This window comes from Takifugu flavidus, chromosome 6 (genome assembly GCF_003711565.1).
Source record: "Takifugu flavidus isolate HTHZ2018 chromosome 6, ASM371156v2, whole genome shotgun sequence".
Classification (NCBI taxonomy): Eukaryota; Metazoa; Chordata; class Actinopteri; order Tetraodontiformes; family Tetraodontidae; genus Takifugu; species Takifugu flavidus.
This window is the reverse complement of record NC_079525.1, coordinates 73,954-89,427: the sequence shown is the minus strand read 5'-3', so window position 1 is coordinate 89,427 and position 15,474 is coordinate 73,954. Positions and strand designations below refer to the sequence as shown.

At 48.6% G+C, this 15,474-nt stretch overlaps 3 protein-coding genes across 10 annotated transcripts in view; 2 read left to right on the top strand and 1 right to left on the bottom strand.

The window, feature by feature from the left end:
- The window catches only part of grin2bb (glutamate receptor, ionotropic, N-methyl D-aspartate 2B, genome duplicate b), a 48,295-nt gene extending 40,100 nt beyond the window's left edge, over positions 1–8,195 (top strand). For 6 of the 7 annotated variants that reach the window (XM_057035387.1, XM_057035389.1, XM_057035391.1 and 3 more), the window contains 2 exons: positions 543–781; positions 2,773–8,195. In XM_057035387.1, coding sequence (XP_056891367.1) covers positions 543–781; positions 2,773–5,136 — 2,603 coding nt within the window. In that variant the 3' untranslated portion in view covers positions 5,137–8,195. The remainder of the gene's footprint in view (positions 1–542; positions 782–2,772) is intronic. The other variant, XM_057035393.1, reaches the window with a different exon arrangement.
- Positions 8,196–9,459: 1,264 nt separating this feature from the next.
- Positions 9,460–11,047, bottom strand: si:ch211-243a20.3 (uncharacterized protein LOC100151507 homolog). The gene is made up of 4 exons (XM_057035421.1): positions 10,904–11,047; positions 10,221–10,355; positions 9,956–10,085; positions 9,460–9,841 (listed from the first exon to the last, which is right to left on the bottom strand). Exons 2-4 carry the CDS (start codon positions 10,333–10,335, stop codon positions 9,571–9,573), a joined length of 516 nt encoding a protein of 171 aa, XP_056891401.1. The 5' UTR covers positions 10,336–10,355; positions 10,904–11,047; the 3' UTR covers positions 9,460–9,570.
- A 1,155-nt stretch (positions 11,048–12,202) lies between these two features.
- si:ch211-243a20.4 (uncharacterized) lies at positions 12,203–14,790 on the top strand. 2 transcript variants are annotated; one of them, XM_057035419.1, is made up of 6 exons: positions 12,203–12,335; positions 12,691–12,960; positions 13,947–14,068; positions 14,220–14,324; positions 14,417–14,527; positions 14,608–14,790. In XM_057035419.1, exons 2-6 carry the CDS (start codon positions 12,693–12,695, stop codon positions 14,659–14,661), a joined length of 660 nt encoding a protein of 219 aa, XP_056891399.1. In that variant the 5' UTR covers positions 12,203–12,335; positions 12,691–12,692; the 3' UTR covers positions 14,662–14,790. The 2 variants fall into 2 exon arrangements, with proteins under 2 accessions (XP_056891399.1, XP_056891398.1); XM_057035418.1 differs by lacking the exon at positions 12,203–12,335 and adding an exon at positions 12,369–12,533.
- Positions 14,791–15,474: the final 684 nt, after the last annotated feature.

Below are 15,474 nucleotides of genomic sequence, written 5' to 3'. Positions count from 1 at the left end.
GCAGCCTCATTTTGATGGCAAATTGTTTGAGAAATAATACTGAGATTAGTCATGTGACCTCATTTAGAGCGAAGAGCGTGAAGAAAGTGCTCCAGTGATTCCATGAATGATTGTTCTGGGACGGCTAAATGTCTTCTTTCCTTCCTGAGGTTAACAGATTAGCTGAAGACCAGCCCAGCAGAACCACTGCCTGGGGTTACGCAATCCCTGGGAAAATACGCACCCTCGAGCAGATGAAACAGCCCCCCCCCCCCCCCCCCCCCCAGCAGCCCTCCCACCGGTGTTAAACTGGGGGGGACACGTTTTAGCATAGAAATGCTCATCACATGCTCACAAACGCCCCCTATCTGTGCACTGTGAAATCCCAGCAGAAGGGATCGCCTCACGTGCACACTCCCTAAGGAGGAGGGTCCTGGGGGGTGCGGTTAAACAGGCTGTGTGGACCTGTTGGCAGCTACGTGATCAGACACCTGTGGCTGAGCTCGCCAAGCGTGCAGCTCACATGCGCGTTGATAACCTGAGTGCATGAATCTCTCCCTCAGGTGAGATGGAGGAGCTGGAGGCCCTGTGGCTGACCGGCATCTGCCACAACGAGAAGAATGAGGTGATGAGCAGTCAGCTGGACGTGGACAACATGGCGGGGGTGTTCTACATGCTGGGAGCCTCCATGGTCCTGTCATTAATCACCTTCATTAGTGAACATTTGTTCTACTGGCAGCTGCGTTTCTGCTTCATGGGCGTGTGCTCTGGGAAGCCTGGGTTCACCTTCTCCATTAGCAGAGTAAGTGTGTTTTAATTACGCTCTGGATTGGGTCCTCCTGACCCCGGTGATGCTTTAGAGCCGCTGGCTGTGGTTGAGGGTGTGAAGTCACCCTCGGTCCCAGTCCCTCAGCTCAGGTGGCTGCTGGGAAATTAGGCCCCGAATGACATAAATGGTCAGAACAACCATATTTGAAATACGCGCTGTTGGTAGCTACAAGGCATAGCTGCTCCTGAAGGTGAGCACACTGTCACCATGGAGATGGGATATTTGCCTCTGAGGCATCGCTGCACACACACGTGCACGTGTGAGAGGAGCCTCCATCCAGAACTGTCTCACTTCCATCCATCACTGTTGTCAGTTTTTTTTATCATAAATTAGATTCCAGTGGGGCTTTCTGTTGTTTCCAATGCAACAATCATCTGGTAAACAGTTAAACTGTCACCGATCTTTATTAAACTGAACAAACTCCAAAGAGGAGACCCCAAGAATACTCTATTGTACCATTGAAGACCCCTTGAAAGTGTCTCCACCAGCTAATGTGAACTGGAAAACATGAAGAGTTTGATCTGTTATTTCACCAGGTTAATCCCACTCAGATTATTAACCAGCCAAATATCGCGGATCAAACCAAAAGTTGTGAATCCTGTAGAGGCAAAGATCTGCCAACATTAGCTTGGATCATCCCTGAGTGAGATGGCTGCAGCGGAGCCTCCTGATAAAGAGAACTTTGGAAAGTTCCTGGAACCACGGCAACATTTGGTGCAGTCATAGACCTGAAGGAGTGTTTGTGGGTGTCGACACGCCCGTCACCGTGGTTTAGATGCACCCCAGTAATGATTAGAGGTAGAAATGTGCAAATGTTCACTTGTCTTGAGACTGAGACGGACATCATGGTGACAGGTTGAAGGTAATGCACGTGTTGCTGGAGGTGTACGCCCTTTTATTAATTAGAAGAATTGTCTTACAAGATTAAAACAATTCTCTAGTTTCCTGAATAAATTAGCAAGCGTGAAATGTGAAATGTGGTGGGAAATGAAGGACATTTGTTTAAACGGAGAGCGACTCCAATAGTTCCAGGAAAGCTCAGCTTGTGTTGAAGGGATGGATGAGAGGCGACAATGGGATAAAGGGAGTAAAGGCGATAAAGAAAAGTGGCAGGTGGAGAAAGCAGAATCCAAAGGAACAGACACAGTAACCTCTGTCCTGTTGCCGTTCAGAGCAGCTGTTCTACGTAGAGATGCAGACAGATAAAGACTGACAGTCCCAAAGGAGCCGCTGCTCACCTGAGCGCCCCGAACCAGAGATAAAACAGACTGGATGAGAGAGAACGGAGGCATGAAAGGAGCTTCAGAGTGATGAATGTAGCTCAGTGAAAGGGACCAAGACAGACAAAAACCGCTTCTGACAAGTTGTCGCCTTTGAGGAACGTTTGCCTGGGCGGCCGACTGATGGGTAACATGTCCCTGACCTTTTGGATGCGTCTGGGGCCACAGCCACCAACTCCCTCACTCCTCAGTTCTGAACTCACTCGTGAAAAGCTGAGTGGTGGCTAACGACCAAAAGAGAATTAGCCATCATCTCAAAAAGAGAGGGGTTTGGAGTTGAGAGTGCTTGTGTCTTCGGCCATGGCTCTGGTCAGGGTGGGTCCCTCTGCTGGTGTAAGTGTCACAGAGACCACGTGAGAACTCAACCAACCCTAACCCCAACTAACCCTAACCAACCCTAACTGGTTCAGTCTGTGAACGAGAGGACGGAGAGAGGAGACGGAGCCACGCATTAACCTCTGTCTACCTGGTGTTTATGTGTCTGGAGTCCCGGTGGCTAACATGAAAGCTGCTTGGCTCATTGATTCCTGACTACTGCCACACATTTCTGCTGTTTTCCTTCAACTCTAGTTCTTTGCATCTTTTCTCTTTCATTCTCTCTCTCTTTCTCTCTTTGTCCCATTGCCCGCCTCACCGTCTCTTTATCTCTCTCCACCTCCCTTTCTTCTAATTTTCACACCCCAGGGAATCTACAGCTGCATCCATGGGGTACAAATTGAGGAAAACAAGTCAACCATAGATTCACCCTCATCCACCATGAAGAAAAACATGAACAACACCCACTCCAACATCCTGCGGTTACTCCGTACAGCCAAGGATATGACTGCTGTTCCAGGCATTAATGGCTCTCCACACGCTGCTCTGGAGTACAGCCATAGTGGTCGAGACTCGGCCATTTATGATATACAGGAGCACCGGCGCAGTTTGGTGGGCCATCCCATAGACTGCAAGTCAGCACCACCCTACCAACCGGAGGACAACATGTTCAGCGATTACATCAGTGATGTAGAGAGGACTTTTGGCAACTTGCCTCTGAAGGACAGCAACCTGTACCAGGACCATTACCTGCACCACCACCCGGCCTCTGCTCTGGGTATGTCCGGCCCCCCACCTAATAGGCCACGCAGTTTAGGCAGCACTAGCTCATTGGATGGGGGCATGTTTGATTGTGACAGTTTAGGGGGAGGGGTAGCACCCATCTTCACCACCCAGCCACGCCCTTCCATGACTCACAGGAATACCAGTAAATTTGACCTGATTGCTGGCCACGCCCCCGCAGACTCCAGCCAGGTTGGGTTCAAAGGAGCCAATGTTTATGGGAGGTTTTCTTTCAAAGGAGGCGCATCCAGTACAGGACTCATCGGGGGTCAGGACAGGTACTGTGTAGGGGGTGGGGGAGGCTCAGGAGGTGATGACGGGAACATTCGCTCCGATGTTTCTGATATATCCACGCACACCGTAACCTATGGCAACCTGGAGGGCAACAACAAGCGACGTAAGCAGTACAGGGATAGCCTGAAAAAGAGGCCAGCCTCGGCAAAGTGCAGACGGGAGCAGGACGAGATAGAGCTGAGTGGCTTGAGGAGGAGAGCCCACCACCACACCGTTCACCACCACTTCCCACATGGGCCCCAGGCACACCGCAAAGTCTCACCTCCCCTGGAGCGGAAGAGGGGAGGAGGGGGTAATGCTTCACCTTTTTCATTCCGCAAAGACAAAGAGAACCTAAGGGATTTCTATGCGGACCAGTTTCGCTCCAAGGAGGGCAAGGCCAAGTGGGAGCAAGAGGGTGGAAGTGGAGGAGGTGGTGTGGGCGGTGGGAGCAGTGGTGGTATTTGTAAAAGCTTGGTGCCTGTAGAGGACTTCCTCAAAGGTATAGCCATGAAGCCAGAAGGCAAAAGTGGGCTCGGGTCGGCAGGGCAGCAGGCTCACACGTGCTGGGACAAAGGTGGCTCTGGGTTAGGAGGAGGGGGCATAGCAGGGGGGGACTGGGAGTGCCGTAACTGCCACGGCGTGTGTCATCACAGCGGAGGGTTAGCTGGAGGAAACCCCTGCTCGGCGGCCGGAGCCGCGGGTACGAGCAGCCGCCCCAGCTCCGCCAGCTGCAAACGTTGTGACTCGTGTAAGATGCAGCCGAGCCTTTACAACATCAGCGAGGATAATAACACCATGTTCACCGGAGGGAAGGGCGGCGCCGGACCCGGCCAAACACAAACTCAGGTGCAGCGTAGGAAACTAGGGCCGGGCGGGAGGGTGTTACGGAGGCAACACTCGTACGACACCTTCGTTGACCTGCAGAGAGAGGGGGCAAGTCGTATGGGAGGGGTCGGCGGTGGCATCGGCGGGCAGTTTCCTCCCCGAAGTGTGAGCTTGAAAGAAAAAGACAGATTCGTGGAGGGGTCGAGTCCTTATGCCCACATGTTTGAGAGGTACGCAGCTGAAAGGGAGTCTTCGTTGTTTGGAGGAATAGGTGGGGACAGGGTGAAAGGGGGATCCTCGTTTAGTTTGTTCCGTGGAGGAGAGGGGGGGTTGCATCAGCGGTCGGTGGGGGAGAGAGACCTGAGGGACAGAGATAGGGCTCTAATAGGAGGTGGTGGTGGTGGTAGCAGAGGGGCCGGGACTTATTCCTTGTCTAAATCTCTCTACCCAGATAAGGTGAACCAGAACCCTTTCATCCCGACCTTCGGTGACGACCAGTGTCTATTACACGGTGCCAAACCGTACTACGTCAAAAAGCCACAGACGCAGCAGCCACAGCAACTTCTCAACAACAGCCGCGGAGGAGGGGATTTCCGAACCTCCATGGGAGCAGCTTCCTACTTGCCCGCATCGGCCACCGCGGGGGTGATGTCTAATGTTGCCCCCAGGTTCCCTAAAGAGCTTTGCTTGGGTGGTGTGGGAGGGCCCATGAGCAACCACCATGGGTCCAACAAGCTAGCGCCTGGGGGCAGGGACACGCTAGGTCTGGGGCAGGGACAGAGACCCTTCAATGGTGCCAGCAACGGACACGTATATGAAAAGCTTTCCAGTATTGAGTCAGATGTCTGAGGGTGAAGATGGAGGCAGAAAAAGGGAGAGAGGAGATGAAGTCGGAGGGGGGGGGGGGGGGGGGGGGGGGGGCAGAACAACCAACAGACAAAGTGATAAGCAGCACAAGGTGAATGATGCACCGAGGCCATAGCAGGCTGAGCTGTGGCAACGCTCAACAGGAGGCAGGTTTCTGATGGTGGTGCTCCCATGTTCAGAGGAGGGCTGGGATGGAGAGGGGAACCAGACTCCTGCTCTCCTCACGTGCTCGTTCTCTCCCTTCGGACGTCCTGAACACCAAAACATGTCATTTAGCCACAGAAACACAATCATGAATGAGAAATCAGCCGGTGTTGAGCTAACAGGGTAAAATACCAATAACTGTATTGATAATGTTGATAAAATTAGATATTCTTAGTGTTTGATGATGATCAGTTTGGATGGTTTTTTAGTTTTTATTGATTTAAATAGTTCATGTTACATATTTGGTATGTTGTGTGATTATTTCTTAGCTTTCCGATATTACAGGACGCCAGTTTTCACTCTGGATCTGTTACACGTTTCTGTAATTTGGACTCTTTTGCTATGAATTCTTCATCCTTTTTTAATTTCTTACTTTGAAGTGCTGTGAACTGTACGTGAAAGGCATGATATGCTGGGTACATTGTGTGTACTTTAAACGAAGGTCCTTTTCCAGCTGCATACGCGGCAACATCATACTGATTTGCCACATCTTCTCCCTTCACCCAACTGGGTCTGTTGAACTGGATGTGCCTTAATGGATTTTCTATGGGCTCACCTGCGTACGATTAGCAGTTACACCTGTGTGACATGACGGAGCATCGCTGGTTTTCATTTACCCGAGAAGCTTCTCTTAGATATATACATTAACTCTGAGATTAACCTACCTGTCATTTGGACGACAGCGAACGTCCTACTCGGCTCGACACATTTGAGGTACAGGTGACTCAAACGTGATCCCTGCGTGTTGACTCCGTCAGAGTGGAACCTCAATGGAATCTCAGGGAGATGCCTCCCAGGCCGGGAGGAGCATTGCTGTCCTGCCTCCGGCGACCTTCTGACCCTGCTGGTGTAACGACCACAGCGTGCTCGGCTGGGAGCAGACGTCACACAATCTCCTGCTACGCTAAAGGTCAATCGTGTCCCCGCCTGTTGTGTCGGCAACTCTGGATTTGATGAATCTAGAGCGTTTCCATTCGATTGAAAGAGGCAGACGCAGGTGATTGGGATGAGCAGACAAACCACCTGTACCAGCAAACAGACCAGTTCATCTCCCCCTCCTCCCCGTCAGAGCTCCCATTACCATGTGGGGCTTTTCCAGTATTTGCTGCTTTCATTTCTCACGGCTCCTCTTCCTGACGCTTTTATCGCCTTTTAATCCTGATGTCTACAAACATCCCGTACAAAGAAAGATGGGGGGGCGGACCCTCCAGCTCTGTAAGGAACTGTGAGGAATAATCTTGTAGGAATCTTCACATTTAATGAAAATGAGGCATTTGCTTTATGCCACATTGTGGAAAATACATATTTCCTATGTTGAGCTGAGAGTAGCGATGAAACGCCGCAGCTAATAAATGTGGGGGAATAAAGAGCAGCACATCAAAGCCACCCGTGGCTCGTTGGTTTAGACAAAAGAGCTTTTAATCAACCCAACAGTAAAGTTAAAGATGGTTACACGTGCACCCTTCAGCACTCTGCCTTACAAGTTCATGGACGTTTTCAATGATTTAGCCATTTTCTCTCCGTCCCAGCTGCTCAAACTCACCTTTGTAACGAGGCTTGGAAGCTGCTTCCTGCTTCCTTATCTCCCTAATCTGGAACACAATCTGTGTCCGTGCTCTTTTAATCCAGCTTGAATCCACATTGACGCACAAACAGGCCGCCTCTGCTCTTAAAAGAACGCAGCTTTTACATTTGAAGGCATTACTCGTGGTCCGTGAACATCCCAGTCCAAACTCTCCAGAGCAAGTCAGTATGGATGCTGTAGGGTATGGCTCCTTCAGATTTGCATGTATGCACTACTTTTAACCTTTGAGCCAATTTTAATGTTTTTTTTATTATCAATTTCATCAATACTGGAGATCCTTAGAAGAGTGTGCGTGTGTGTGTGCACTTGCGTTGATTTATTTTTTTCCTTTAATAATCATGTAAAAGGACATAAACCTTTTTTCATTATAACCGCTGTCCTGAAAATGGTTCTCTTGATAGTTTTGTGTAAATTTAAACAAGCTTGAGGTCTCGGTAAATTCAGACATTGTCTCCAAAGAAGCCTTCGTCATTTCTATTCCTTTCTTTTTTCGATATCTCGGTACGTTTCACTGTTTGGTTTGTGTATGTGCCTGAGAACAGAAGCTTGATTACCTCCGTGTGTGCTCCTGTGGAAGAGTGTGTGAGACCAGATGCTTGTACAGTTTAATAGGAGGCGTTTGGAAACGCCTTTCACTCACGGGATTTTGATAACAAAATGGAAAATAACTGTACAAAAGAGTGAAAAAAATCTATTTGGGATAAATCTTTGATTCGTAGATCCCCTTGCGAAATTGCTTTTGTAAAACTTCAGGCTTGGATACGTGCAATCGTTTCTTAATGCACAGATAATGTGCACATTTGAGGACAAGTTCTCAAGTCAAAGCTTGTCGGCGTGCTTTCATTTTCCTGATGATCTTTTTCTTTTTACAAAGGGAAATCTTGTGAAGCAGCGTCACCCACCGATATACAAAAGCACAAGTTTATCCGTCTTATTTTTACAAAGTCTATTTTCCTCTTTGACTGAACTTGTGTTCTCGTGTTTAATGATCAAATGACTCTGGATCTCTGAGCTGTACAGATTGTGAAAAGTTGTATATAGGAGAAAAGTTTGAGAAAAGGCTCCCCTTGCATTTTTGTATGGAGGGAAACTACTTGTGCTGAGAGTTTATGAAATCAAACTGAATATTTAGTAATATTGAACATGAGATTAAACACAGTAAATGTGAAAATAAGTGCTGACAAATATTCTTCTGTCTCTTTGGAATAAAAGTGTTGCGTATTGATAAAAAATAAAGAAATCTCAAAACCTTTGTCTTTGGTTAATGTTCCCGTGTGGAACGATGCCTCACTTTGTTCTGATCCGAGAAGATGCTGCCAAACTGCCGTCGCCTGTTGTTCTTTGATGTGTGGATGCAGCTAAATTAGCTTGAGAGGAAGATACAAGAGCAAAGAACAGAGATCAAAGCGCCCCCCCACCCCCAACATCTTCCACCTCTGCCTCCGTCTTTGACTCTAACATTTTTGTCCAGCAACAGGAGTTATTTAAAGAAACCTGCAGGTTGTAAAATACAGCAATGCCAAGAGTGTGTGTGTGTGTGTGTGTGTGTGTGTGTGTGTGTGTGGTGTGTGTGTGTGTGTGTGTGTGTGCGTGTGTGTGTGTGTGTGTGTGTGTGTGTGCGTGTGTGTGTGTGTGCGTGTGTGTGTGTGTGCGTGTGTGCGTGTGTGTGTGTGTGCGTGCGTGTGTGTGTGTGTGTGTGTGATTTAGGTTTACGTGATTGAAACTGATCTCCTGCTTATTGAAACGCCCAGTTTCCTCTGGCAGCCATTGTTTGTCTCTCTTGTTCACGTCTTGCGACCCAGCAACCTCAGGATGCAGCGATACACATGTAACTACTTGACAATTAACTGTTACCTAGCAACTGGCTCCTTTTCCATAGATGGGGGGGTGGGGTGAGGGAGTGGAATATAGAAACAGATTTATACAGTATTCCCACAGCATCTTAACTGGATTGGATGCAACAATGCACCGACAATAAAATACCAAAATGGAAAGTACAGCCTGAGCTCAACACCCACACAATGTGGAGAGGAGAGACAGGAGGGAGGGGGGGGCGGCAAGATGGGGGAGGAAGGGTGGTGGGGGCTGTTCAGATTATCCTCCGATAAATGGAGGCGGGTGAAACACGCAGTCACCGAGAAGTAAAGGAGGAAGCGAGACTAAGTCAGGAGCTAAAGCTGCTACAGAGGCTACAGACGCAGCTGCGGAGGAGAAACTCCGGGTTGTCATGACAACTCAAAGTTTGGGCAGACAATGCCTGGTCTCGTACAGTGTGATGGTACAACATGTGATGCTACAGGTATTTAGGTGCCATCATCAAATATGGCCAGTAAAGCGATGTTTTCCATTTAATAAAGACATAACGGTCCATTTAATAAAGACATAATCTTTCATCAGAACAGGTCGTGTTCGCGAAACTGGCCTAGAAACCGAATCTGTGGAGAAACGGTGCACGTCGGATATAATTCGCATAAAAAGTATTAAAAACGGCGGTTATATTCACATAAACACCAATGTTTCAGTTAAAACTGTTTATTAAACCTATGGGCCATTTATAACTTGAGTATAAAAACGAGTCGTTGTAAATGTGGTTCGTCTTTAACCGGGTTTTTAGTGGGGGGGGGGGGTTACTGCGTCTCTCCTGCGGTCCTTCCCGGCCCTCTCCTCACCAGCCGGCTGCCCCGCGGTGGCCCCGGGCCCCCGGCGCTGCTGGCCCTCTCGTGCCCGGGCGCCCCGCCGCCTCTCGCGGCCTCCCCCCTCTCCGCCTTCTCCCGGTAGCCGTAGTGACGCAGGAGCGGCTCCAGGCTGGTTAAACGTTGCGAGAGTTCTGTAACACGCATGCGCAGGAGAGAGACCTCTCTGAACAGGTCGTCGAGAGATTCGGGCAGATAGCGCACCCTGCAGGACAAACAAGAGAGGTGCAGCTGCATGACAGCGGGACGGGAAGCGGCGTCATCTGATATTTTAGGATTTTATACGTCGAACTGTGAACTTTGGGATCGCGTGGATCACCTGGAGTAGTCTGGCAGCAGGGCGCTGGGCTCTGCCTGCAGGGCGCTCTTGATCTGGGTGAAGATGCGTTTTCCCCACGCGTCTAAAACTCTGGTCACGCTGGGCACCGAGGCCACGTTCACGCGCTCCGCTGGAAGACAGTCACTTTCAGCGTGTGTGTGTGGGCAGCCTGGAACGGCTGAGCAGGTCTATGATCCGCGTCACATCTACCAGAACGCCTGTGAGCCTGGTGCTGCAGATCCAGATCCCGAACCAGGCCACCTACCTCCTTCCCTGTAGTTCCAGGAGCCATAATCCAGTTCGTTCTCCTCACTGTCTGATTTGGCACCCGTTGCCCCGGCGACCACCATCGGCACCATCAACAGGCAGAGAAGCTCCATCCAGAATGTGGATCGCCTCTCTTCCAAGACAGGAAAAGGAAAAGAGCCAGAAGCTTCATAAACTTTACTTAAACTTTACTGTTGAGTAAAAAAAACTCAGTTTTTGTCACACAACAATTTTACAGGAATAATTCAGCAGCAGCTTATTTGTTGGTTTCCTGTTTCTACATATGGTGCACGTGTGTGTGTGTGCGTGTGTGTGTGCGTGTGTGTGTGTGTGTGCGCGCGTCTGGCTGCTGATCAGAGATGACCACATCTGTGTGATGAACAATTGCAGATGTTCCACATCTGCTTTTGTAGCAACACATTTTTTCAACATTATTCATTCGCTGCCTTTAAACTATTTTAGCTGCGAATGTGCCACAGAAATGAATTTGACTTTTCCACTCGACTCTCCGTTTGCTGCTATTTGGGCTTAAACGAATGAACGTACAGGGATATAAAATAATACAAGAGAGTGTAAACACACACACACACACACACACACACACACACACACGTTCTTGCTTGAAGTGTCACGTGCAGCCCGGAAACTGGTGAAAATGGGAACAAATGAACTGGAACTTACGTGGATAATGGGTGAGGGAGCTAATGGCTGCAGGAAGCGGCGTCCTCTGTCGTTTGACTCCCAGATCCAGATCTTCTTCTGCGGTCTGGTGGCAGCTCGTCCTTCTCTGTGGATTTTATTGCCCCCCCCCCTTCAGCTGTTACATCATTGGAACAGAACACCAGTCAGCTGATCTGGTTCTTCATCATCACAGCGTCTCCCTCAGCAGAAGGTTCAATAGGCCGTCTCCAGGTTTGGTTCCTCTCCACCCCCGAGGAGTTGCCAGCTCACGCTAGGCCCTCTGGGGGCCGCTGGGGGGTCAGGACCTTGCAGAGGTCAGGACCAGCCTGTGAGTGTGATTTCAGAATTCTGTCACTAATATTTAGAATTGTGGCTCCACTTTAACAACATTTTCTCCAGGGAAAACGACCAAAATAGTTTCATATTTCATGTTTTATGATCAAATGGCAGCCTGTTGAACAAACTACAGCATTTAGCATTTTAAATGTTGCACATGTGACCACTATATAAACAGTCATGTCCTTTCTACAAGATACATCTAAATGTGGCAGAAAGACTCAAAATAAAAGAAGAGTAATGAAATAATTGGACTGTGGCCACGTCAGTAACGCAATGGTGGAATTACTTCATTAGTTTAAGCAACTAATTACATCCAGTTAAGTAACTCAGTTATTTTCAAGTAGAAATTTCAAAATGACTTAAGGTTTTCATGGGATTCGATTTTCAATCTATACGATATTTAAGATGTTTACACTTTGATGCACAGTTATATTGATCACATGGTGGCAACAAAACATCCATATTTTTAAAGTTCAGGCAAACAGTCTGAAAACTGAAGCCAAATATTATGTTGGTTTTGCCCCATTTAGGTCAGCTAATTATTCATAATTCATACTTAATTTAGGTTTTTAGACAGACAGGCAGACAGGCAGGCAGGCAGGCAGACAGACAGACAGACAGACAGACAGGCAGGCAGGCAGGCAGGCAGGCAGGCAGGCAGGCAGACAGGCAGGCAGGCAGACAGGCAGGCAGGCAGGCAGGCAGGCAGGCAGACAGACAGACAGACAGACAGACAGACAGGCAGGCAGACAGGCAGGCAGGCAGGCAGACAGACAGGCAGACAGACAGGCAGACAGACAGACAGACAGGCAGGCAGGCAGACAGACAGACAGGCAGACAGACAGGCAGGCAGGCAGACAGACAGGCAGACAGACAGGCAGACAGACAGACAGACAGACAGACAGGCAGGCAGACAGACAGGCAGTCTCAGGTCCATCACAGCTGCTTCACGTTAGCATCCCCTGGAGCCTCACTCACGTATCACTGTCCACCGTGGTGCATGTGAACGTGCACTTCCTGCTGCGCTGGTGCTCGGACTCTTCAGCTCTGACCGTCACCTCAATGTCCAGTGAGCAGAGGAGGGTTTGAGGAAGTGAGTTTCTCAGTAACAGGAAATGTTACAGTTCATGTTGCAATAAACAGAAGCAGGCTCAGAGGAGCGGCCGCGCGGCTGCTGAAGCTCCCAAACATCTCAAAATGGAGGCGCAGCAACTTTGCCAGCTGTCTTTTCTTTTAGTCTGGATATTTGTCTCATTCTGCCCGTCTGTTTACTCAGAGCTGGGAGCAGTGGGTAAGCAAAGATGATCAATTAGGCTAGGAAATATTATTAGCTCATAAAGCTAATCAAAGCTAATGAGTAAAAGTGTATTTATAAACAGAAAGTGTCCACATTAAGGTTATAAAGAAAAGTGACCTTTTTTAAACACATCACATGACTTTTCTTTCAGAAATGGAGCTGGAGAACACGGTTTTTGTGGCCTTCACAGGTGAAAACCTCCTTATTCAGTGCAACCTGAACATCACAGCAAACCAAACGGGCGACACCCTGACCTGCTCCGACCCGTCTCACAAGCAGATCTACAGCCGTGACGTCGCAGAGACTAAAGAGATGTTCGAAAACCGGGTTATTAAGTTAGAGCTGAAGAGGCTCAAGAGCTCCGGGGAATACATGTGCCGCTATAAAACTGCAGAGGTCTACTGGTTTCTGCATGTGAGAGGTGAGTTGGGATGGCAAAGCACACTCTCACCATCACATCACCATCACCATCATCACCATCACCATCATCACTATCACTATCACCATCACCATCACCATCACCATCATCACTATCACCATCATCACTATCACCATCATCACTATCACATCACCATCATCACCATCATCACTATCACCATCACTCTCACTATCACCATTATCATCACTCTCACCATCACATCACCATCATCATCATCACTCTCACTATCACCATCACCATCACACCATCACCATCACACATCACCATCACCATCACCATCATCACTATCACATCACCATCACCATCACATCACCATCATCACTATCACCATCACCATCATCACTATCACCATCACTCTCACTATCACCATTATCATCACTCTCACCATCACATCACCATCATCATCATCACTCTCACCATCACATCACCATCACCATCATCATCACCATCACCATCACCAGCACCATCACCATCACCATCATCACTATCACCATCATCATCACTATCACCATCACCATCATCACCATCACCATCACTCTCACCATCATCACTATCATCATCACCATCACACCATCACCATCACCATCACATCATTATCACCATCACTATCACCATCACTCTCACCATCACATCACCATCATCACCATCACCATCACCATCACTCTCACCATCACTCTCACCATCACATCACCATCATCATCATCACTCTCACCATCATCACTATCACCATCATCATCACTATCACCACCATCACCATCACTCTCACCATCACATCACCATCACATCATTATCACCATCACTCTCACCATCACTCTCACCATCACATCACCATCACCATCATCACCATCACCATCACCATCACTCTCACCATCACCATCACCATCACCATCACCATCACCATCACCATCACCATCACCATCATCACCATCACCATCACCATCATTAACGTGCACCCGTGTGTTCTCCAGACAGTGGCTACCAGGATCGTGTTGTGTTTGATTACAGTCAGCTCATCACGGTGGCCGTCCTCAGCGGGCTGCTGCTGCTCTTCAGCACGGTGGGATCAGCGTTCCTGCTCCGAGGATACTGGGTGAGATTTCTGGAGTTTAGAATCTGGCTCCTCCTTCTACAACATATTTCACCGTTCTCATGAAGAGGCTCCTCGTGACACGCTTGACTTCATCCACGTGCTGCTTCCCTGTGAAACCGTCCTGCTCATTCATTCATCGATGATTTTTCAGAAAGAACGTAGCCAGAAAGCAAAAGTGAGCGAGAAAGAAGGCAAAGACGTCCAGACGGCGCAGGGCAGCGTGGACGTGTCCCCTCCATCTCCATCGTTCTATGCTGTGAGCATCATTTCTCATCACTGACTCCTCTAAATTGCACCATTCCGTGTCCGTCTGCCGGACTCTTACAAACTAACACGAGGTGTTTTCAGAGCTTGGAGACTCGGCCCAGGTCTATTTACGATGTTCTGGATCGCTCAGTCACCAACGAGGTGCCGGATCAGAGCGGGGCAAAACCCAAGCATAATGTACCAAAGAACAAGGTGCGCTTCATCCTCCAGGGCCTATTTTACTGGGCTTAAACAGGATCATTCATCCTCACATCATAATCCTCCCTCCACAGGTGGCAGAAAGTGTTCACACCCAGCAAGACGAGTCTGTCTATGAGAACTTTTGATTCAGAAATAAACCAGAGGCCAGATGCACTGACAGCAAAGGAAAGTGTGATCTGTCTTCGTTCTATCGGGGAACACCTGGTCACTGGTGAATCGTGTAAATAATAAAGGTCTGGAGTGGTGTACCGCAACTGGATGAAAGCGCTTTTAATGATTATTAGTCCAAATATTCTTCCAAGAATCAAGAATGTTACCAGCAGTTTGACTGATCTTTACAGCTATTTTTAGAGGGAACCCATAACTTCATGATCAGTAATCAGCACTTTTCCATGAGTCTATAAACTGGATGAGGACATTTATTAGGAACACCCTGCTAGTAGGTTTGGCCTTCAGAACAGCCTCCGTTCTTTGTGGCAGACGTTCAACAAGGTGCTGGAAACCTTCCACAGAGGCACGGAGCATCACACAGTTGCTGCACATCTAGGATGCAGATCTGTGGTGCATGGTGTGGCCTGCAGCGCTGCTAATGCTGCTGCGACTACTGCTGCTACGTTACTGCTGCTGCTGCTACATTACTGTTGCTGCTGTTACTGTTGCTGCTGCTACATTACTGCTGCTGCTGTTACTGTTACTGTTGCTGCGACTACTGCTACGCTACTGTTGCTGCTGTTACTACGTTCTGACTGCTGCTGCTGTACTGTTACTACTGTGCTGCGACTACTGCTACGCTACTGTTGCTGCTGTTACTACGTTACTGCTGCTGCTGTTGGTGATGCTGCTACTAGTACCACTACTGCTACGTTACTGTTGCTGCTGTTACTGTTGCTGCTACTAGTACCACCACTACTATTGATGATGCTCTGCTGCTGCTGCTG

Excerpts from the sequence above, each read along its gene's own strand:
- si:ch211-243a20.4 (XM_057035418.1), top strand. The coding sequence starts at position 12,440 with ATGGAGGCGCAGCAACTTTGCCAGCTGTCTTTTCTTTTAGTCTGGATA. Across the intron at positions 12,534-12,690 it reads CTCAGAGCTGGGAGCAGTGG|AAATGGAGCTGGAGAACACG; the intron begins GTAAGCAAAGAT and ends CTTTTCTTTCAG. Across the intron at positions 12,961-13,946 it reads CTGGTTTCTGCATGTGAGAG|ACAGTGGCTACCAGGATCGT; the intron begins GTGAGTTGGGAT and ends TGTGTTCTCCAG.
- si:ch211-243a20.3 (XM_057035421.1), bottom strand. The coding sequence starts at position 10,335 with ATGGAGCTTCTCTGCCTGTTGATGGTGCCGATGGTGGTCGCCGGGGCA. Across the intron at positions 10,086-10,220 it reads CTGGAACTACAGGGAAGGAG|CGGAGCGCGTGAACGTGGCC; the intron begins GTAGGTGGCCTG and ends ACTGTCTTCCAG. Across the intron at positions 9,842-9,955 it reads CTGCTGCCAGACTACTCCAG|GGTGCGCTATCTGCCCGAAT; the intron begins GTGATCCACGCG and ends TTTGTCCTGCAG.